The following is a 22552-nucleotide window of genomic DNA, read 5'->3' as shown; positions in this document are numbered from 1 at the left end:
AAAGTGTTTTTTTTTTTTACTGAGATAAGATACCACGGTTTTATCTTCTTTCTTTTCTTGTAGAAAGTCGTCCAATGTACGAAGAAGTGTCTTCGCTCTCCCAAATAAACTTATTCGTGACAAGACTTAGTTGTATGAATCAAAATATAAACGTAACGTTATTTACAACACTATTTATGAAAATTTACCGAAATGTAAACATTAATTACATAAATAATTTTATCGATTTTAATCTTTTATATAGTTGTAAATAATATCACGAACGTTTTTTTTTTAATTTATTCGTAAATTATTTTTCTTTATTTTAATGAAAAAAAAAATATTTTTTTTTGAATAATTTCAAAATTTATAAACACAATAGAAATCTTTCAAAGTTCATGTATATTCTACCCAAACAACAATTTCAATGTAACTATCTCACGCTATCGTTAGCAGATATTGTCCGCTTTGGTCCGTTACATATCGCCGTCAGCTTAATGATTCTAAAACGTGTATGTTAGGGAGATGTTTTCACACACTTATGATGAATGCTTCGTTCCTCTATCTAACCACTAAGATCTCCAATATCAGCATTTTCCCCGACAGACTGTCCAACGTCTTATTTTGATACCATTTTATAACAACTCAAGTCCAGACATTACAACATTTTTATCTTTATTTTTCCTATTTCTTTTTCTCCTTAATAAATTAAATAAAAAAAAGAGTTGTTTTACTTTTTTAAAATGGATTTAATTAGTTGAGTTTTACCCGGTCAACGAAACAAACCACAACAAAAACCAAAAGCTTATTCAACCAATTTTAACTGCGATAGAAACGGTAAAAAAAAAAAAGGTAAAATTCGTAGACCGTCAATCAATTGAAGGAAATAACTGCCACTCAAATTTACCTTCTATTTTTACCTCCCTTTCCTTCCCTTCCATGCCAGAGCCAAAGGGGCAATCAATCGTATCTCTACCTTAAAGGCCCCGAACGCTCTGAAAGAACAAAAAAAAAAAAAAAAAAACCCAAAAAAAAAAAGAATAAAAAATTAAAAAATTAAAAATATTATTTTTCAAAAATGTCCAACGGATTTGATGCCGAAGGCGACAAAAAGAAGAAGAAAATCGCCGTCATTAGCGTTTCTTCTTTAATACTCGTCGCTATGGTGGTTGCCGTCACCGTCGGCGTCAACAACGCTCCTCAAGAGGATCTCGACGACGGCGGCGGAGGCGGAGGCGGCGACGCTCATGATCACGGTGACGACGGCGAGAAGGTTTCGTCATCAACTAAAGCAATCAAAACCATTTGTCAACCAACGGATTACAAAGAAACTTGCGAAGAGAGTTTAATGGTGGAAGCCGGCAACACAACCGACCCGAAAGAGCTTGTCAAAGCTGGGTTCAAAATCGCCGTGGAAAAACTTAACGCGGCGATTAGAAATTCCACTACGCTTCAAGAATTAGCTCAAGACCCAAGAGCCAACCAAGCTCTTCAAAATTGCCGCGAGTTATTGGAATACGCCATCGACGATCTCCACGATTCTTACCATCGAATCGGCACCTTCCACGTGTCGAAATTTGAGGAGTTTGTTAACGATTTAAAGATTTGGCTTAGTGCAGCTCTCACTTATGAACAAACTTGTCTTGACGGATTTGAAAACACTACCGGCGATTCCGGAGAGAGAATGAAAGAGTTTTTGAAGTCCGCTCAAGAAATGACCACTAACGGCCTTGGTATTGTCAGTGAATTGTCCAACATTTTGGGTACACTTCACGCGCCGGCAGCGACTGGGCGACGACTTTTGGACACTGACATGCCGTTGTGGGTTAGCGACGGAAAGCGGCGGCTAATGCAAATGGGGACGGGGGCGATTAAGCCCGACCTGGTGGTGGCTCAAGATGGGAGCGGAAAGTACAAGACAATAAATGAAGCTTTGGTTGATGTCCCGATGAAGAGTAATAAAACGTTTGTGATTTATGTCAAAGCCGGAATTTATAAGGAAATTGTTGTTATTCCTAAGCATATGACTCATTTGACCATGTACGGTGACGGACCGACCAAATCTGTTGTTACCGGTAATTTAAATTTTGTCGACGGCATTCAAACTTTCAAGACAGCTACATTCGGTAAGTATCGATGAATTTATTTATTATTATCATTATCGTATTAAGCTTTTGGATTGACTGATGATTTAACGACTATTCTAGCTGCAATTGGAGCTAATTTCTTCGTTCGAGACATGGGGTTTGTGAACACCGCTGGACCGACAAAGCACCAAGCTGTAGCCCTACGTGTCCAATCGGATCGAGCCATCATTTACAATTGTCAAATAGATGGGTACCAAGACACTCTCTACGCCCATGCTAACCGTCAGTTCTATCGAGATTGCATAATCAGTGGCACCATTGATTTCGTGTTTGGCAACTCCGCTGCTATCTTCCAGAATTGCAAGCTAGTGGTTCGTAAGCCATTGGACAATCAGCAATGCATTGTCACGGCTCACGGGCGGCTCAATCGTCGTGAACCGACGGCGTTGATCTTCCAAGGCTGCCACTTCATGGGCGACCCGGCTTACTTACCGTTTAAGAAAGTGAACAAGGCGTATTTGGGGCGGCCATGGAAGCAATATTCACGAACCATTATAATGGGGTCTCAAATCGACGACTTGATCCAGCCAGAAGGATGGTTGCCGTGGATGGGCGATTTTGCACTCAATACATTGTTCTACGCCGAGGTACAGAACAGAGGGCCAGGGGCTGATCAGAGCCATAGAGTAAAGTGGCGAGGAATTAGACATATTACGCCGCAGCACGCCGCGGCTTACACCGCCAGACGATTTATTGACGGCGATGCTTGGATTCCAGTCAGAGGGGTCCCCTATTCTTCTGGAATGATGTAAATGGAATTAAGGAGACGCCTTATTTTCACCAATTCGGCACAGAACACTGCAAATCCAATGGAATAAATAAATAAAATTTTACATTACTTTTTATTTTTTGGCTTTTTTTTTTTTTTAAATAAAATAATTATAAAGAAATTGATAATTACAATATACCAACGGATGTCATAAAAAATGGTTAAAATTACGAAAATGCCCTTACATATTATAAATAGAAGACGATGGAGTGCAGATAGTGATGCTTATCCATATACAAATTATAAGGGTATTAATGTAATTTTAAGGGTATTTCATATTTTTAATTTCTTTAATTTTAAGGATAAAAATATAAATTTTATTCCGGCTTTTTTTTTCTTTCCTATAAAATAATTATAAAGAAATGTATAATTACAATATACCAACCGGTGTCATAAAAAAATGATTAAAATTACGAAAATGTCCTTACATATTCTAAATAGAAGACGAGGGAGGGTAGATAATGATTTTTATCCATATACAAATTATAAGGGTATTAATGTAATTTTAGGGGCATTTCATATTTTTTAATTTCTTTAATTTTAAGGATAAAAAAGTTTATTCTGGCTTTCTTTTTTTCTTATGAAATAACTATAAAGAAATTGATAATTACAATATACCAACCGATGTCATAAAAAAATGATTTAAATTACGAAAATGCCCTTACATATTCTAAATAGGGGTAGATAGTGATGTTTATCCATATACAATTTATATGGGTATTAATGTAATTTTAGGTGTATTTCATCTTTTTTAATTTTAAAGATAAAAATATAAAATTTAAAATGGTAGAGACTAAATAGAAATTAGGAGGAGAAAATATCACAAAAATTGATAAGTTCGTATCTTAGTTTACATCTATAAAACTAAACAGATATTTACAACTCTCATCCCGTTCCACCGTGGAACGGTTATCTTTCTCAACAAACAGCCGCCGATTCCTCCTTCTCCAGATCCTGTTCCGTTGCATCTCTACTTAAAATCCTTTTCAAAGACAAGGATTTCACAAAACTCGTTGTTGTCTCCGACATGTCGGCTACTGGCCTCGACTCGACATCCACCAGCTCCTCCGATGCCGCCATCTCAACCGGACACTCACGAACCGGTTCATCCTCGCTAGATCTCGAACCTGGTTCGCAAACATCAAGAACTATCTCCACCGGGTCATTAGATGGGCCGGATTCGGATCCAGGTTCGGGTTTGACCTCGGATCTACAAAGCGGGCAGGTCACGTGCGAGTAAAACCACATATCAATACACCCCACGTGAAAGCTATGGTTACATTTGGGAATAGTCCGCCCGATTTCATTCTCTTCAAACTCCGATAAACAAACCGCACAATAAACCGGATCCGGGTCGGGTTTCATCGAGTGAACGAAAACGGGTAGGGATTTGAGAATCGACTGCGGCAAACCACGCGATGAAGCGGCGGCAATTCGAGGCTCGGTTGTGAATTCAAATTGCACACGGCGGCGACGGCGGCGGCGGTGGCTACGGGATTGTCGGCGGCTGGAGGACAGGAGATATAATCGAACATAGAGATGAAGACAAATCATGAGGATAACGACAAATAACAACACAATGACTGCGCCGAGCATAATTTTGCCGCTGAGAGCGTAGCTTTTGAAGGACGACGGAGACAAGAGTCCGCCGCCGTCATCGTCATCCTCGGCGGCCATGAAACGGCGGCGTTTTAGTGTGTCCGGTAGCGATTGAGAGAGAAAAGAGAGGCGAAGGTAATTATTTTGATAATGGAAGAGAGAAAGAAAAGGGATAATAAATTTAAAGGAAAATGGGAAGGAAGCTTCGTGAGGGTTTCTGTGAAGTTGTGTAGGTCAACAAGAACAATATTTAAACGGCTGCTAAATTATTATTTAATATTTTTTTAAATTAAAAATTAATTATTTGGATTTGTTATGAAATGGATTTGGCAGTAGTGGTGTAGGCAAAACAAATTACATTGACTCAGTTAAAAAAATAATAAACAAAATTCAAATATAAATAGTGGCTAAATTAATAAAAAAAAAATTATTTATTTATTTATTTTAAATTAAAGGGTATTATTAATATTTTTTTAAATTAGAAATATTTTTATTAATTTAGTTTAATATTTTTATTAATTTATATTTATTTTTTACTTATTTTAAAAAAATTATATGATAAATTTTATTGTCACTCATGGTAACATCGCTTCGTTTCAAATAATAATGAACCATAAAAAAATTTCTAGTAGAGAATCTGATCCTCACAAAAAATAAATGAAAATTTGCGCAGAAATGCAGATGGGAATATCTTCGTCCCGCCCCGGGACATCTCTAGTCATTTTTACGGTTATCGCTGAAAATATGTTAGATGGACTAAGATATAAGAAAATATACCTATTATAAATCCCGATAATAATAATAATTTCTTTGAAATTTGTACCTTTTAGTCGATATTAAACCATTAAACTATACTTAAGTTGATAATTACACGTTGAAATGAACGAAAGAAAAAAAAAACACAAACCTATTATGACATTTTTCGGGTTTGTGTTTTTTAAATAAAAGTGAAATGATGATTCGAGTATTGTTCGGTAAATAAGATATGGATTGTTATTTTAATAGTCGATGGTTAGACCGTGCACTCGGGAATGAATGAATTAAAAAAAATAATAAATAAATAAATAAATAAATACTAAAGTGAAGTGTGGTTAAAATGGATTGAAAAGTAATAGGGAAGCTGCCTAACTAAGATGGTTGAAATGTCCTCCAGTGGGCCCAACTATTTGGGCCACTGGGTTTCATTTTATGGGCCCATTTGGTTTGTCAATTTTCGATTTATTCTTTTTTTCCAATAATACGACCGTTCCCTTTACGCTTAAAACAATTTAAATTAAAAAAAAAAACAATAAAATAAATAAATAAATATAACGCGCATTTCCTTGACTTAACGATCTATCACTATAGAATCGACGATTCCCAATAAATAATTAATAAATAAACACTTTTCATTTTATTAATAAACTAAAATGTTTATTAGGTGTTTGGGCTAAATTAATAAAAATATTATTTAATTTTGTTTAATTAAAATAAATTACTTTTTAAAAATTTAAAAATATTTTTATTGTCGGGATGAAATTAATTACGGTTAAACTTTTAAAAGAGTCTTAAAAATACTCTTTTAATTTTAAAAAATATTTAAAAATAGTCTTGGTTTTCAAAAATTTCATTAATATATTTAATTTCTTTTAAATATTCAAAAATACCCTTAATTTTTTTTAAAAAATTAAAGTATATATTTAGAGCTAATATCATGTCTCAAAAATACTTACGAACCCTAACATTAAAAAGTTTGGAGATAATCTATAAAGTGTAGACAAACGGTTTTTGTCCATATATTGACGGTAAGAAATTTTTTAATTTTTAATTTTTTATAAATACAAAGGATATTAATTCTACTTTTAAAATATTGTGGGCTTTTTTTGAAACACTATTAAAAGTTTAAGGGTATTTTTGAAATTTTTAAAGTGTAAAAATATTACTCAAACTTTTAAAAATTTAGAGATATTTTCTAGACAATAATATTTTTATTAATTCAGTCATTATATTATAATCACTTTTTTTATATTTTATCAAAATTTTACGATATAAGGAAACTTAGATTAAAAAATACATGTGAAAATATTGATAAAAATATAGAAAGTCAATGGAATTTTACATTTATTTATTATTTATGAATTAAAATATTATAAAAAGTTTAAAATCTTAGGGTAAAAACTTGGGCCGCTTGGAAGGCCAGAAGCCCAAAATTACTGGGCTTTAACCATTGGCATCACTAGTTTAAAAACTGGGCTCATATTTATTATTTTTTTATTATATACTTTTAATAAAATATAAATTTGTAATATAGAATAAACCCCACATGCAATTTCGTTACGGTTCATTTTAGAACATAAAAATATGATTTATAGACAACAAATTTTAATTTATACACGTGGAAGAAAATATATTAGAAATAGAAAAAAAAAAAAGGACGGTTTTACAATTTTAGGTCAAAGCGATCGTGGAAATATTATTTTTCCAAACATGTCCATAACCCGAAATGTAGACGGTCCACATTGTACTCTCGATCAAGATGTTGATTAGAAATGATGCAAACGTAAAAAAAAAAAAAAAAAAAATCCAAAAATTAGCCTTTGTCTGGTTTAACTCGAGAACAAGTACTCAAATCTTTGATCTTTTAGCTAAGACTTGCTGAACCATATACGTCGAGATGGACAGTATTGATAAGTCGAGCTTCGTAAAAATAAGGCATCTTTTGTTTCTCGTGATTTAGTTTTTTTTAATAAAAAAATTCACTCATTTTGGAGTTGGCTTACGATTTATATGCTTTCAGCAATTATCCGCTACCTAGCGTTTACTGTTGGTAAGATAATTAGTACATCAAAAGTATGTTCAAATCGAGCCATCAACGTTTGGAACCGTAATCAATATTTTATACACTAAGCTATGCTCAAATTGAATACGAAGAAAGAGAAAATGAAATAATATATGAAAATAAATATTTAAATAAATAATTGGATTTGATTGCTTTAATGGGAAGGAAAGTAAAGAAGAGAGCTTAGATTTAGGTTAACGTCAATTCAGTCACATGCTTTTGTGCCCTCAAAACATCCCCTTTTCACGTGTTAATCTGCCCCCTACCCGGGTTTTTTTTTTCTTTTTTTTTATTTATTTTCTTATAATTAATTTAATATTATGTTTTATAAAACACTTTTTTTATGATAATTATTTTTTCTTAATTTTAAACTAATAACTTAAAATTAAACCAAATATTAGTGAACTATTTATTTTCCAGCTATTATTTAAATACAATTTTTTTTAATTAATATTCGTTTCAAATTTCTCACTCCAGACAATAAAAAAACTTTAATTATTTTTCTTTTTTATATATATATATATATATATATTTTTTTCAATTTTGAAAATGCATTTTGACCTAATTTAAAAGATTTAACATTTTTTTTAATAAAAAAATATAAAATTAAGATAATATATATATATTATTCCTTTATTTTAATTAATTGACATGAAAGCAACGATGTTAATAGTTCAACGAAGATTAATTTGGACGAGTGATTTGACTTTGGGACCCATTTCAAATAAACTTCTTGCCTAACGTTTGAATTATAATTATATACGTCACGAATACAATTTTTTAGATTTCGAAAATTAAATTGAGACTAAAAAACGAAAGTAAAATAAAAAATAAAAATATGATAAAAAAAATAAGAAAAGGAAGTCAACGGTCCAAAATTCAATATAAAATTAAAACAAATCCTAAGATGATATCATTCAAGATATTGACGGAGAATACAAGTATAAAACAAAATACGAAATACTCCAAAATAGTAAAAATGGACTGACGCTATGGACAGACTCTCTTTCTGTGTCCGCACTGCTCTCAAACGCTCCACTACCTCAACGGATAACTTACGAACACCTGAAAAAGAAAGGAAAAAATGGTAAGTATAAAAATACTGAGTAAGTAACCTAATCGTCCATGGATAATATTAATACAGATGTTCATTTAATTTGTCGTGTGTTAGAATCTTTCAGGGACCTAGTTAGAACTGGCATAGAAAATCTATATTTAATAAACGAATTGGAAATATATATGTAATATAATTAAATAATTTTCTATATCATAAACTTTTGAATGTTCTTAACTTGCACGTATATAATTATATAATCATGAATTTTGTTTATTTTGATAAATTTTAATATAATAAATTTATGTCAAATCAACTGTATCAATAAATTGATACTATTTGAGTGTATGATTTTTTTTTCTTCCGTATTTTAATCATAAAAACTTCAAAATTAAGCGTATTTGGCATGAAGTAATCCTATGTTAAAACTGTTAGATGATGAAAGTCCCACGTCGGCTAATTTAGGGAAAGATTATAGGTTTATAATGAAGGAATACTCTCTCCATTGGTACGAGACCATTGGTATGAGAACTTATGCTCAAAGGGGACAATATCATACCATTGTGGAGAGTCGTGTTTATCTAACATGGTATCAGAGCCATGCCCTAAATAAATATCGAACAAAGGACACTTCAGAGTCTTCTCACTTCAAGATAAGTAAGTAACGTGATCATGTAACGGGAATTTAGATAACGACAACAAATAACAACAAATTTTAATTTCTTTCCGTCTCATTTCTCTCCCTCCAATTTTAACGACAACAAATTTAGATAACGAACTCACATAAACACAAATGACGATCCATCATCCATTAATTTGTTTTGATATCAAAATATACCGTTTCAATGATTTTAAGTACTGTCCGAACCTTTACGTTTACAAACCACTTATTAACGAGTTGAGCCTGAACCTTCTTACGTATACCATAATCGAAACGAGAAATTTAATTTCTCGTTTCTTGATTCTCGATTATCATAAATTATTTCTGCACCTACATGAATTTTAATAGAAAAAGGAAGGGGAAATAAAACAATTTTAAATGAAGTTAGAAAATAAATAAATAATTAATTAATTATTTTGTTGAAACTGAAACTGTGTCGTTTTGTTACTCATTGGGGGAGACGGCAGAAAAGGTGTCGGTGGTTTGAGTTTCTTTGTTTTCCCATTCGGTTCCTCAGACTTTGGCATTTTAACAACAAATTCCATTTTAATGGAAAATTTAAAATAAATAATAAATAATTATAGGAGGATTGTGACAGTTCGATACGGCGTCGTTTCAACCAACCAATTTTATTTTTTATTTTTTTATTTTTTAATTTATTTATTTCTATAGTTCCATTACTAATATATATATTTTTTTAATTAACTATGAAGTAAGGTGAGAAATCCCATCTATTAACGTAAAGAAAGAAGTGATGGAATGAAATTTTGGATAGACAAGATTATCTCAAGTGGGTGTAATAATTATCGACGTTCGTTTAACCCAAATCGACAGCACATGGATGGTCTTGTCTGTGTGTGACATCCAAAAAAGGCGATCAATAATCTTGATCCTTATTTTGATTGTAGTTTAGTGTATTAAAAGAGATTTTTATCGGAGAAATGTTGTTAAGGTGTACGCGATTCACTAATTATGTTTGCGTATAATTCGAGATCAAAAAGTCGAACCTATATTTAGTATGTGCGTTTGCTTAATTTGAAGTCGAGTTCATAAAATTACGTGAAATTTTGAGTCATGAAATCTAATTTTTATATGAACAGTGGTTGAATGATTAATTGGTGGGAAGATAAGAATTGTGGGAGCATTTTGATTTGGTATGAAAAGAAGAGGCAAGAATTTGATTGCTATGAAAGGACGTTAGTTTTGTGAGAAACCTAAGCAATCAATATCCATAAAAAGGCATTTAATTAAATAAAATTAACAATCTTTTCTTTCTAAATCAACTTTAGGCTTTAAATATATGGAAAATATATATATATAAATATATAGTGCCATTATAATAGAGTTTAAATAATAAATTTTTACCTGCGCCTAAGCACTTACCAACCCAAGGTTATCGGTGGCGAATATTGTTTCTTTAAACTTCTTCTTTCGAGTTTCCCCTCAAGATTTTTTACAAGGCGTTTGTTAGGGAAAAGTTTCCACTCTTATAAATAATGTTTCGTTCCTCTCTCCAACCGACATGAGATCTCACAATCCACCCCGCGTTCTTGTTGCCACTCGTTTTAAAACACGTCTGCTAGAGAAAAATTTCTACGCTCTTATAGACAATGTTTCGTTCCTCTTTCCAACCTATGTGAAATCTCAAAGTCCACCCCTTTGGGGCCAGCGTCCTCACTGTCACTCATTCCTCGGGATCTCACAATCCATCCCTTTTCGAGACCCTACATTCTCACTGGCACTCGTTTCTCTTTCCAATCGATGTAGGATCTCACAGTATGAATATTTTAAACAAACCATTATTATGGATTTGGACTCAACTTCAAACATACCTGAATCAATTTGTTCGTTTTCTTGACTGTTGAATCAACTCAAGAACAATAACACCATCAAAATATGATCATCAAATTGGTTCGAGAAAAGTGGAAGAGATAAACGTGGTAAGGAAAGCTACATGAATGGAAAAACAATGAGCCCCACAATTTTGGTAGTTGAAATATACCTTATATTGGCTGTACATATTAGCACTAACTTCATAAGAAGACGTACAACATGTGGTGTTGTGACAAATTCAATTTGACTATTGATTAGTATGTATAACCAAACTTTTGGCTGCGCTTCTAAAAATAATAATAACAAACCAAACTTTAGGCAAGAAATTGCATAAGCTTTCCCCATTTATTGAGCTTTATAGGCACCTCATTTACAACATGTTCTTTTCTTTGAATTTTGCAAACTCCAACAAGAAAGCTCCACTTTCTTTTTATGCTTTCTTTCTCTCACAAAATGCAAATACCTATGTTTGTTTTAGTCCCTATTCGAGAGGCAAACGTTCATAATTCACCTTCTAATATATTTAAAACCGTGCTGAAACTAAACTTATTATTAACTGCAATCAAATAGTAAAAAAATGATTCTAAGTAAAATTTGAAAATCTGACGGAACTGAATGCTATAAGAGTGACATGTACCATCATATTTAAAAGTATCGGAAACATTAAAGAAATTATGGGATAATTATGGAACTAAAAACCTATTCGACTATAAAGAAACACTTTTCTCACGTGAAGAGAAATCAAGGCATTATTTTAAAACTTAAAATAAGCATGATTGTTTTACAAAGAGGAAAGTGGATATGTTTCCCTTAATTTTGGAAAGTGCCAAAGTTCCATAAAATTATGGGTATTTTTTTATGTTATTTTCAACTTTATCACATGGTTTAAACAAGAAATGCATGTTTTATACAAATCAAGCATATAATACCCCATGCCCATATAGAACTTAATGCCAATTTTGTCTATAAAAAGAGAGCCTATGGAATATTTTATTAGCATATAAATTAACACGAGGAATTGGCATAGCTATAACCTAAATTTATAAACCTACCTACTAAATATACACTCCACTATCGACCCAAGTTATACAAACTTCAACTCATGAGTCCATTTAAACATCCGAACGACATAATATCTGAGCTTTCGCTCATCAACATACGAATAAGATATACAAACCAAAAGCTTCTCAACATGATTTTAAAATTAAGACACTATTCAACTCTATTCTTTTTAATGTCGGGAGTGCGACCGAAGTCTTATATTAACTATTAACTAAGAATAGAGGAGATCATTTGTCTATAAAGACAACTACCTGGTGTCAATCTGAGTCATAAAACCTTAGGTTCAAAATGGACAAGAGAAAATATCGGAAAAGGTCGATTATTCCCCACACTAACTTGATGAACGGAGTTCCTTTTTTCCTCCTAGAACTTTTAATGGGGAGCAAAACTAAAGAAGGGCCTTCATGCATCTTAAAGAGATGAAAGAATGTGTCACATAGACGCATATAAAAGAGACCCCCACAAAATTGGTCCAATTCCCATCTCTATAAATTAAAATCTTTTCTTTCTTGCATGCTCAACACTCACTTTGCTTTCTTCTTTCTCTCTCTATCCCCCCCTCCCCCTCTTTCATGAGCACAGAGAAAAGAACCAAGGTGGCAAAGGAAGGAAAAAATATGCTTGCAGAAGAGAAGTTCCAAAAGTACCCGACAATGGCAGAGGTACGAATTCTTGAAGAAAAATCTTCTCAGAGAATAATAACTAAAATAATAGAACTATATATTATTAATGGCTTACCTGTTTGCTAACTCTTCTCTGGAGTCTGTTTTGAAGGTGCTGGACGAGCTGAAGCAAATGGCTGACATTGGGTTCCCTGTTTTGGCAATCGGCTTAGTGGGCTATCTCAAAAACATGATCTCTGTTATTTGCATGGGCCGGCTTGGCACTCTCCATCTCGCCGCCGGTTCTTTGGCCATCGGCTTCACAAACATAACTGGCTATTCAATTCTCTCAGGCTTAGCCATGGGAATGGAGCCACTCTGCAGCCAGGCCTTTGGCTCTCACAATTCCTCCATTGCGTTTCTCACTTTACAAAGAACGGTTCTCATTTTGCTTTTTGCTAGTATCCCCGTTGGGTTTCTTTGGCTCAATTTGGAGCCTCTAATGTTGGTCCTCCACCAGAACCCAGAAATCACTAGAATTGCAGCTGTTTATTGCCGTTTCGCAGTCCCTGATTTGGTATTGAATAGTCTTCTCCACCCTTTGCGTATTTACCTAAGAAACAAAGGCACCACGTGGCTTGTCATGTGGTGTAATTTGTTGGCTATTCTCTTACATGTCCCCATTGCCATTTTCTTGACTTTCTCTCTTGATCTTGGAATCCGTGGGATTGCTATCTCCAATTTTATAGCTAATTTCAATACCCTTTTCTTCCTTTTACTCTATTTGACATTCAACACTCGCAGTACTCTTTCCACCTCCTCTTCCAAGGAGGCTAATCTATTTGTGCCACTGAAAAGCAGCACTGCCGAAAGCGCCGCCACGGTGGGGGAGGATTGGGGAATGCTGATCAAGTTGGCCATTCCTAGCTGTCTAGGAGTCTGCTTGGAATGGTGGTGGTATGAGTTCATGACCATTCTCACTGGGTACCTCTATAACCCGCGGATTGCACTTGCGACTTCAGGCATTGTAATCCAAACAACTTCGCTAATGTACACATTACCAACGGCTCTCAGTGCCGCTGTTTCAACCAGAGTTGGCCACGAGCTCGGTGCCGGCGGGCCCAAAAAGGCCCGACTGGCAGGGGTGGTGGCGATAGGATTGGCCTTGGTGGGCTCATTGATGGGGCTCTCACTGACCACCATCGGCAGAAGGACATGGGGGAGAGTTTTCACAAAAGATGAGGAAATTCTACAGCTGACAATGGCGGTTCTGCCCATAGTCGGGCTGTGCGAGCTAGCAAATTGCCCACAAACAACAAGCTGCGGGATTCTGAGGGGAAGTGCAAGGCCAGGGATCGGAGCAGTAATAAACTTCTGTTCATTTTACATGGTGGGGGCGCCGGTGGCCGTCTTGTCGGCGTTTGTTTGGAAGTTTGGGTTTGTGGGTCTTTGCTATGGGCTTTTGGCAGCTCAGATGGCATGTGTGGTCTCAATCTTAATAGTGGTCTTCAATACAGATTGGGAACTGGAGTCAATCAAAGCCGAAGACTTGGTAGGCAAAAACACCGATAACGTCTTTGTACATGCAAACCACACAGCCATACGTGAGGAAGGTCCTGAATTTCTCAAAGGATCGCCTGTTCAAAAACAAGACACGTAAATTCAGATTTAATTTTGAATGATACAACTGTAACTAGGATTTAATTGGAAGCTATACTATATATTATAGTTATCTTCATTTCTCTTCAAAGCCTATTATTTTGTTTCATTTATTAGGTAAATTGGAATTGGGATAAGTTTGTAATATATTGAGATAGTGATTTTTTTGGTGGAGAATTTGGTGCCATATCAATGAATGAAATTTCCCTTTCAAACGATCGGAAATTATATGACGAAAAAAATGGCAGAGGCATATGGAAGCACAGTAACAGACCAGCCATGTGTTGTGTGGTGTGTGTGTGTGTGTGACCATTGAGACAACAAATGAAACGTGCGCTACGCCACAGTGTATTTCGTACATGCAAATGCATGGATCCATAAACAAACCTTCAACAATACAGCTCTCATATTCTTCAAATCATCATTATATACAATGTAGGACAATATAGTCATTTCCCAAGGCTAGATCTTCAGTTATGGTGGCGAAGTAGCCAAAATTGATGGGTTTGTTTTTTTTCTTTTTCTGAGAAAACACCTTTTTTGTTTCAACTTATGGTAAAAACTTTTAAACTTAGACGTGATATTATATACCTTGGAATTTGGTATATACCTCATCACACTAGCTTGATTCTTCTTTCTTAATGGTATAAAGCAATGCTGAACCAAGATATCTAACCAAAAATGTCCAAGTTTGTGCCTGTTCAGATCCATAGCCCAAACTCCAAGAGTTTTTCCTAATCAAGTTCACTCAAAACTTCGAAAATTAGACGTCTTGGAAGGACAAATTTCTAATATAATCATATAATTCCATCAATACCATTGGGATATTTTCTATACAACAATCTTTTATATATGTGATTAACCAGACTAACTAACGCACACCTCAACTGGTTTTGGTTGTCAAAGAAATTCGTAAGATATTTTATCCTAGGTAGGTGGTCACTATGGTTTGAACTCATTTCTTCTTAAATTCCTTTGATTTTTAAATGAACTCGTTAAAAGTTGTTTCGTGAAGTAGTATGTAAATCAATCCTGTTGCTATACACGTATTTTCAATCTTCATTTCTTTGTTCAAATAACTTCTCAAGTTCAGGAACTTTCAAATCAACTCAACCGGAAACAAGTTTAGAAGATTTAGAATCCAATCTGGTTTACTGTAGTAAACAGCCAAATATTGTTTTGGAAAGTCCAAAACAATTTCATATCATTATTCCCAAGCAGCACCTAAATCATACAAAACCTCTGATAAATGTTCCAGTCTAGGGAGTTGGGTATTCCATTAAGAAAAAAATAAATAAATAAAGGCTTCGCTAAATTTAAGGACTTTGTGCATGTTAGTGAGGCAAAGATGATGTATAAATCTAATTGTCTTACCTGTCAAACTCAAACGGGAAGAGATCATTAAAAGTTGAATCCAGCTTCCTTACCTGTGTGCAAGAAAGGCAGCAAAATAATGTCAAACAATTAGAGAACAGCGTGGCTTTATGCTTCTTCTGCAGACTCTTTAGACTAAATTTAATGAAATGTCGTTTAAGATCACTGCCTTTTTATGTCCTCTGATTGCTGACCCTTCAACTAATTTCCAGGGAATGAACCTATGTCAACTGAATTAAGCCCAACATTTCTGCCAACCGAAAGCAAGCTTCACTACATTTTCATTTAATAATAACTTTTCATCATTAAAGAACTAAAGCATTGATTGCTCTTTGCATTCAGTATCCAAACAGAATTCAAAAAGTTGTGCAAATCATCTTACCTCCCCATAGGGTGCAGATCGGTGGAAGTCAAAATAGAGATGTTAAGTTGTAACAAAAAGTAGTATTTTTGATAATGACTCTTAGTACTTTAACTTTAATCCTCGTTTGATAACCATTTAGTTTTGTTTTTTGGATTTTAAAAAATAAAACACTACTGTCCTCTATAAGTTTTTTTGTTTTGTGATCTACTTTCTACTCAAGTTTTCAAAAACCAAGTCAAGTTTCGAAAATTAAAAAAAATAGTTTTCAAAAACTTGTTCGTGCTTTTAGAATTTGACTAAGAATTCAAATGGTTTAAGAAATATGAAAATAATAATCAAGACATTAGTAGGAAACCGGAATTCTAAATTTTAAATAAACTAAAAACAAAATTGTTATCAAACAAGACTTAAAAGTAACGGTGTCATATAGAACTAATACATTTTATGATGCAGTTTTAGTGATATGTATAGAGATTCAAACCTACTATGTATGTAATACAGATTACCACTCAGCCAGTCAAGAGATGATTCAATTTTATGCCAAGAGTTGATTAGTTGAGACTTTTCATGTTGAAAAGAAGAAAAGGGGGGGAAAAAACTATGCAGGGGGTAACCAAATTATGCAGAGACGTTACATCAAACACCTAGCGTGCAACAGTAGTGGCGTGCATACTTTACAACATGGAACACCAATGCAAGATTCTACATTACAATCAAACTCCATTTCCACAACGACGATGATATAGTAATTGATACGACCTGAAAACGACCGTCATGCAGCCGACTAAGTGACATGGAATCTTCATAACGATAAGAACGAATTTGCTTTTCTAATTCGAAATAACAGCCTCAGTAGGAACAAAAAAAAAAAAAAAAAAAAAAGCACAAGAAACACAAGAAACATGCATAATGTTATGAAGATTTAACTAAAATTGCCTGCCTGACTCTGAATTGCATCGTGAGAAAAGTGAAATTTCCGACCTCAGTAAGAAAATTACTGACGGAGAAAAAAATGAAAAACTATTAGAAATTTTCTTTAACGAGAATATGGAATATTTTACCAGTCATCTCATCTCACAGTTGCTGTTTCTCAATCGCAAACTATAATGCTGTTCGCTTAGCAACTCCGATTGTCGAAGAATTGGCTCCTTGACGACGAGATGCCGGGAAACATCCACCAGATATGGACACTGCAAGAGGATATAGGTCATGAAGTTCGTTAGTGTATTTTCCATGGCGGACATGATCCGGCAGTACTGATGAGGATAATAAAGCAGGACTAGTCGTAGAGTACCGATATTGCAGCACCAGTAACACGATTGTTCCCCAACTTTCTCGATTTCGATTAACATATTCATCAACTCCATTGGCAACAGCAAATCTGAATTCCATTGTTCGTCCCGACATAATCCGCCATTGTTCATCAAAGCTCGGTGAGAAAATTTCACATCATATGACAGACGTCCACCACACCAAATCGTTTTCAACAAGCTATGATTATCGCTCGGCATTGATGTGGAATTTGAGAATCTTCTTCAAGTAATTTTGACTTCCGAGACAAGAAAAAGGCAAAAAAAAAAAAAAAACAATGGAAATATTGAAACCACAGGAGATTAACTTCAGTTCTGATTTCGAAGACGATCAAAGTTCGCGAGCAGGATCTGTTCAATTTCCTGGCGGTTTTTTTTTTATTTTTTTATTTTTTTATTTTTTACCGAGGAAAACCGTAATTCTTTGGGCCTCGTATGACCCGATCTGCTAATTGGGCCAATATAAGCCCAGTGATTAATTGGATCCAAAATGCAAATGCAAGCCCACTTTAAATTGGCCCAAATTTCAAGAGTTTTTATGCGTTGTAGAGGATCGAACCCCTAATTTGTTGGTCGAGTGTGTATATTTTAATATATTTAGGCTTATTATAAGTTATATTTTACCTCCAAATGCAAAATATTTCTCTTCTATTTATTTTATTTATTTGTTTTTTTTTACTAATTATTATTCCAAAAGTGTGAATTTCACTTTATAGAATTCTTTAAGTAAAATCTAGGGTAATTCAATGAAATGTATTATGTAAGAATTTTAATTGTTTTATTAACCAATTATTAATAGGTTGATTTGTAAATTCTACCTACATACCCCGGACGTTCTAATTTTTCAAATTTTCCGTTTTATCCGTTTTATCCTACTTTTACACTTTTTTAACTCAGATGGTTTGAGACCGGTCAAGCATCCCCGATGTAGGAATAGTGAAAGAAAGATAAGGGGAAGAAACGGTATGTAGAAATTGATAGACTCATCAAACCCATGACCCAAGGACGATTGGTTCCAATCTTGTCCCTACCTAATCACTTGAAATGAATCTTTGTACAAGTGGTACTTGAGAGGACAAAATAATGTCTAATTCTGAAAAGGTAAAAAATGTTTGTAAAAGCATATTTAACCGCAATTAGTTAAAAAAATAATTACTGATGCCTAAGTACATGATCTAATAAATCGTTGTAGCGAGTAGTTGGATCATAGTCTCTTACCATAAAAATGGCTGCATGCGCGGCAGCACCAACTATGAGAAATCCACCAATCCACATGTGAAAAAAAATTGATTCGTCTGCGGTAAGGTCCGCTCAACAAAGGATCATATGTTTTTTGTAGCGGCGAGTGAAATGGGAGCAACCTAAACCGTGAAAACGGAAACCCACATAATCAACTTGAATGTACGAAGTCTAAGCATAAACTAATTAACTTGGATGTAAATGATATGAGACAACTCTATTTGAAGTCGTAGGTACAAATGTTCACTTTCGCAAGTGACAGTAATATTCAAATAATTGATACATAGTTTTTATTTATCGAACTTGAAATGGTAAACTTGTAAAAGAAATGGTTCGAGTGAGGACGAACTAACAGAAGCGAGGGACCCAAGGCACACAAAAGATAATAATAATTCTACAATGCGGAGTGAAAATTTGAACATCTAGACCAAATTTGTAACAGGTCAGTTAAAAAATAATGTAGAAGAATTAGAACAGTGAAATACATCATTTTGAAACTCCTAATAATATAGAACTGCACCAAATGCAATCAACATGATTTTGAACGACCGAGTGCTTTGTTCACACAGGCGAACAAGCTGATTATGTCTAGAGCAAAAGGCTAGAGTGTATTAGGCAAAATCCACAGATAAGAAGGAAAAAATATGGTTGCAGAAGGGAAGATTGTCTTGTCCATAAGGATATCATCATTTGATTAAATAGCGATGATCATAATCAGTTAAACATATTCATTAATCTGCATAATATACATGTTTATCAACCAGATTTGAATAGTAAAACTGCTTTCTGATCCAGGTAGAAGTAAACAAAGTGGTTTGTCTCGTGGGTCACATATGAACCTGCCATAAAAACAACAGAAATTCAACATTAAAAATCATGGACCTATAATCCTCGACTTATGTCACGTTATTCGTACATTCTTAACATCAAGTTGATACTTTGGCTTTGTATCAACTTGATGTTAAGAATGTTTTTTTTTTTTTTTTCTCTCATAACGATAACAGAATAAATTTTGAAACCCTCAAATGACCAACTTATGTCACGTTATTCACCTTGACAGCCACAACTCATGATTGGTATTTGCATCAGCTTGATGGTAAAAATGCATTTCTTCACAAAGATAAAGGAATTTATATGGAGCAATTACGCGGTTTGGTTGCTGAAAGAGTGAATGGACAAGTCCATTGACATCTCAAATCCTTAGATATTGATAACATTGACATTGACCACTCGGGAGGTTGCAAGAAATCTTGTAATGGCCCGAGGACACCGCTAACAAATATTGTCCTTTATGGGCTTTCCCTTTCGAGCTTCCCCTCAAGGTTTTAAAAACACATCCTTTAGGGAGAGGTTTTCACGCCTTTATAAGGAATGCTTCGTTCCCCTCTCCAACCGCTGTGGGATCTCACAATCCACCCCCCCCCCCCCCCTTTGGGAACCAGCATCCTCGCTGGCACACCGCCTGGTGTCTGGTTCTAATACTATTTGTAACGGCCTTGGGCCACTGCTAGCATATATGGTCCTCTTTGGGCTTTCCCTTCCAGGCTTCCTCTCAAGGTTTCAAAAACGCGTCCTCTAGGGAGAGGTTTCCACAACGTTATAAGGAATGCTCTTTTCCCCTCTCCAACCGATGTGGGATCTAACAAATATGAACAAATCCATTCTTTTCTCTTGTTGAATGATTTGGGATGTCTAATATGTCTCCGGATCTGGGTATGTTTTGGTTAGCAAGAGCTGAAAGCAATTTGTAAGAATTTTGAAACCTTGGTCAAATTATGAAAGTAAAAAGGGACAGATGTGCTGCACGAACTTGACTAATGTTATGGATGACAGATTAGACTCTCCCTCACTCCCTGGGCCAGGAAGGGGCACTTTCCCATTAGGCTGCGTGACCTTCATTGAATAGGTTGCCAACTCAAAAACGAAAACAAAAACTCTTACAGAAACGTTAGTCGAACCTACCGTAGGAGTCAGCTCAAAGGATTAAGAGGTTCTTATGTTCAGGAGGAAGAGTTTCTAACTTCTAGAAGCCGGAAGGGACAATGGTATCAGTTTCTTTTTTGAGGTAACTTTTGGTTCACCTATTTACATCTTTACTAATCTAACTTTCCAACATGAAAAAATGGTTCTATGAGGTCACCATAATGTGGCTATTCGTAATAACGGTTGGATGTGGATTCAAAATTCAGCATGCCCTTAATAACCACTTTTATAGATTTGAGTTACTTCACCCTCATACATCCAACTTATTAAAATCGTAAGCCACACCGTGGTGGCCTCGTCGCACTCTCATAACACTAAATTAGTCCAGGGTGATTTTGAGTTCAAATTTCATGAAAAACTAAAATCAGACGTTAGAAGGAAACGGAATGTGAAAGTTTGAGAAGAAAAACTTTTATGTTCCCTGTAAAAGTTACACTTTACAAATCTAAATCAGCTCAATTAAATGAAATCTTGTGGAAGGACTTCTTGTTTATCAAATGCAGGTGAAAAATCGAACATTCACAATCTAGAAATAGTAACTCCTTTTAGTACTCGACTAGTTTAACCAGATCAAACACTCATCATAAGCAAACTACAAGCATAGATCTATTCCATTCACAATGCAAACCTTCGCCACCAAACTTGAAGCCAGAAGGCGTATCAATCAGCAAAAACACAAAAATTTGAGTTGAAATTTTAGAGGAAGAGAGAGATCCGTTACCAAAATTACGGCCAACAATGCAGTGCCAGGTCGGTCCATGCCTCTTATCGAACTCTTTCTTAATATACTCTGCTACATCCTTCTCTACACTATGCTTTTCAAATGCCTGAAACCAAAATCCCCAAGAGAAACGAGGATCGTGAGAAAGAACAACAGTAGAAACACAAAACTCGAGGTAAAAATAAGAAAAAGAAAATTAGCGATCGAGAAAAGAGAGCTGACAGCTATGGCAACATCGATGGCCTCCTTCTGCACATCACCAAACATATCGGCACTCTTTATAACGATTTTCTTGCCAGTCGTCGCCACGGCCAGCGGTTTCCGATCCTCCGACACAGATTTCACCATTAGATTCCCTTGAATGCTTCTCTTAGCATCGTTACTCATTTTCAGCTTCTTCTTCTACTTCTTCTTCTCTGATCTTCTGTGCCGATTCGGTAGCGAGAAGAGGAACCTTTTTGCAATCTCTGCAACTTTTTCGTTTCAAGAAATTTGGAATTACTTCATCATTTGACTGGAAATTGTAAGAAAAACTCGTGAATTCTCAGAATCTGAGAGGATAAAAGATTTGACTCTTTCTGTAATTTATTGCGGCTTTTGCAATCTGGTCTTTAATGGAGCCGTCGGTGAAATTTGTCTCCGGTACAGCTGGCAAAACGTCGTCGTTTAGTGCTTCCGAAGAGCTAATTCAGCTGTAGAACGAAAAGTGGTACTGCTCAACTTACTGTATTGCCCTTTCCAACCACTCATTTTAATTTTTCGGTTAAAATAATAATTTACTTTCAATTATTCATTCACTTATTTTTCATCTCTAAATCAATTAATAATGAATAAAGTAACTCATTTATTTTTAATAATAGTTTTTTTTTTTCTTTTTATCTTTTGGATTTGAATTACTTAACAATTGAGGATCCATGATGTCTAAACCAAATCCTAGGTAAAAGAGAGGATCAAGAACCCACCTTAGCCCATCCCTCGAGGAGATAGGTTCGAAAGGAAGAAGGAGGGCTAATCGGATTCTCTGTAAAAGAGAGAACCGAGACCCATATGAACACACCTTAGCCTATCCTCGGAGAGAGAGATATGAAGGGTTAATTAGAGCTAAAGAAGGAAAAAAAAAAAAAGGGTAGTTCGCTTAACAAACAACAATGTCTTAACCAGATTCTCTCGAAAAGAGAGAACCGATACCCATCTGAACCCACCTTAGTCCATCCCTCGAGGAGAGGGATTCGAAGGGGGAAGGGTTAATTGGAGCTAGAGAAGAAAAAACGAGGTAGTTCGTTTAATGCTTTGACGTCCACAAAACCTTCGTCAAGACACTTGTAACAAATTTCCTTCGTTGATGTTGCTTCTTCGCCATGCGAGGCCTAAAAACTAA

The 22552-nt window shown here is 34.8% G+C and overlaps 4 protein-coding genes and 1 long non-coding RNA gene across 6 annotated transcripts; 2 read left to right on the top strand and 3 right to left on the bottom strand.

The window, feature by feature from the left end:
* Positions 1–975: 975 nt before the first annotated feature.
* LOC111807634 (putative pectinesterase/pectinesterase inhibitor 21) lies at positions 976–2971 on the top strand. The gene is made up of 2 exons (XM_023693437.2): positions 976–2105; positions 2187–2971. Exons 1-2 carry the CDS (start codon positions 1058–1060, stop codon positions 2876–2878), a joined length of 1740 nt encoding a protein of 579 aa, XP_023549205.1. The 5' UTR covers positions 976–1057; the 3' UTR covers positions 2879–2971.
* A 746-nt stretch (positions 2972–3717) lies between these two features.
* Positions 3718–4704, bottom strand: LOC111807290 (RING-H2 finger protein ATL2). Its single transcript, XM_023692952.2, has one exon. The coding sequence runs from the start codon at positions 4570–4572 to the stop codon at positions 3814–3816; it is 759 nt and encodes a 252-aa protein (XP_023548720.2). The 5' UTR covers positions 4573–4704; the 3' UTR covers positions 3718–3813.
* A 7556-nt stretch (positions 4705–12260) lies between these two features.
* On the top strand, positions 12261–14277 carry LOC111806635 (protein DETOXIFICATION 55-like). 2 transcript variants are annotated; one of them, XM_023692014.2, is made up of 3 exons: positions 12261–12392; positions 12505–12584; positions 12697–14277. In XM_023692014.2, exons 1-3 carry the CDS (start codon positions 12350–12352, stop codon positions 14182–14184), a joined length of 1611 nt encoding a protein of 536 aa, XP_023547782.2. In that variant the 5' UTR covers positions 12261–12349; the 3' UTR covers positions 14185–14277. The 2 variants fall into 2 exon arrangements, with proteins under 2 accessions (XP_023547782.2, XP_086984940.1); XM_087128814.1 differs by lacking the exon at positions 12261–12392 and having other exon boundaries at positions 12451–12584.
* On the bottom strand, positions 14026–17609 carry LOC111806636 (uncharacterized). The gene is made up of 4 exons (XR_002816848.2): positions 17216–17609; positions 16983–17111; positions 15558–15610; positions 14026–14161 (listed from the first exon to the last, which is right to left on the bottom strand). It is a non-coding gene; the product is annotated as an uncharacterized LOC111806636 (long non-coding RNA).
* Positions 17610–19118: 1509 nt separating this feature from the next.
* On the bottom strand, positions 19119–21772 carry LOC111806499 (uncharacterized). Its single transcript, XM_023691842.2, has 3 exons — positions 21397–21772; positions 21175–21280; positions 19119–19309 (listed from the first exon to the last, which is right to left on the bottom strand). The coding sequence occupies exons 1-3, from the start codon at positions 21559–21561 to the stop codon at positions 19227–19229; spliced, it is 354 nt and encodes a 117-aa protein (XP_023547610.1). The 5' UTR covers positions 21562–21772; the 3' UTR covers positions 19119–19226.
* Between the last annotated feature and the right edge of the window lie 780 nt (positions 21773–22552).

The sequence above is a fragment of the Cucurbita pepo genome, chromosome 12 (genome assembly GCF_057944985.1).
Source record: "Cucurbita pepo subsp. pepo isolate OVF chromosome 12, ASM5794498v1, whole genome shotgun sequence".
Taxonomy (NCBI): domain Eukaryota; kingdom Viridiplantae; phylum Streptophyta; class Magnoliopsida; order Cucurbitales; family Cucurbitaceae; genus Cucurbita; species Cucurbita pepo.
The sequence above is the reverse complement of the archived record's forward strand: the minus strand, read 5'-3'. Positions and strand labels throughout refer to the sequence as shown.

Coding starts and splice junctions, on each gene's coding strand:
- LOC111807634 (XM_023693437.2), top strand. CDS start 1,058: ATGTCCAACGGATTTGATGCCGAAGGCGACAAAAAGAAGAAGAAAATC. Junction 2,106..2,186: donor TTTCAAGACAGCTACATTCG/GTAAGTATCGAT, acceptor CGACTATTCTAG/CTGCAATTGGAGCTAATTTC.
- LOC111807290 (XM_023692952.2), bottom strand. CDS start 4,572: ATGGCCGCCGAGGATGACGATGACGGCGGCGGACTCTTGTCTCCGTCG.
- LOC111806635 (XM_023692014.2), top strand. CDS start 12,350: ATGTGTCACATAGACGCATATAAAAGAGACCCCCACAAAATTG. Junction 12,393..12,504: donor AAGAGACCCCCACAAAATTG/GTCCAATTCCCA, acceptor TCATGAGCACAG/AGAAAAGAACCAAGGTGGCA. Junction 12,585..12,696: donor AGTACCCGACAATGGCAGAG/GTACGAATTCTT, acceptor TCTGTTTTGAAG/GTGCTGGACGAGCTGAAGCA.
- LOC111806499 (XM_023691842.2), bottom strand. CDS start 21,561: ATGAGTAACGATGCTAAGAGAAGCATTCAAGGGAATCTAATGGTGAAA. Junction 21,281..21,396: donor CCATCGATGTTGCCATAGCT/GTCAGCTCTCTT, acceptor TTTTGGTTTCAG/GCATTTGAAAAGCATAGTGT. Junction 19,310..21,174: donor CATTGTTGGCCGTAATTTTG/GTAACGGATCTC, acceptor TTTTTATGGCAG/GTTCATATGTGACCCACGAG.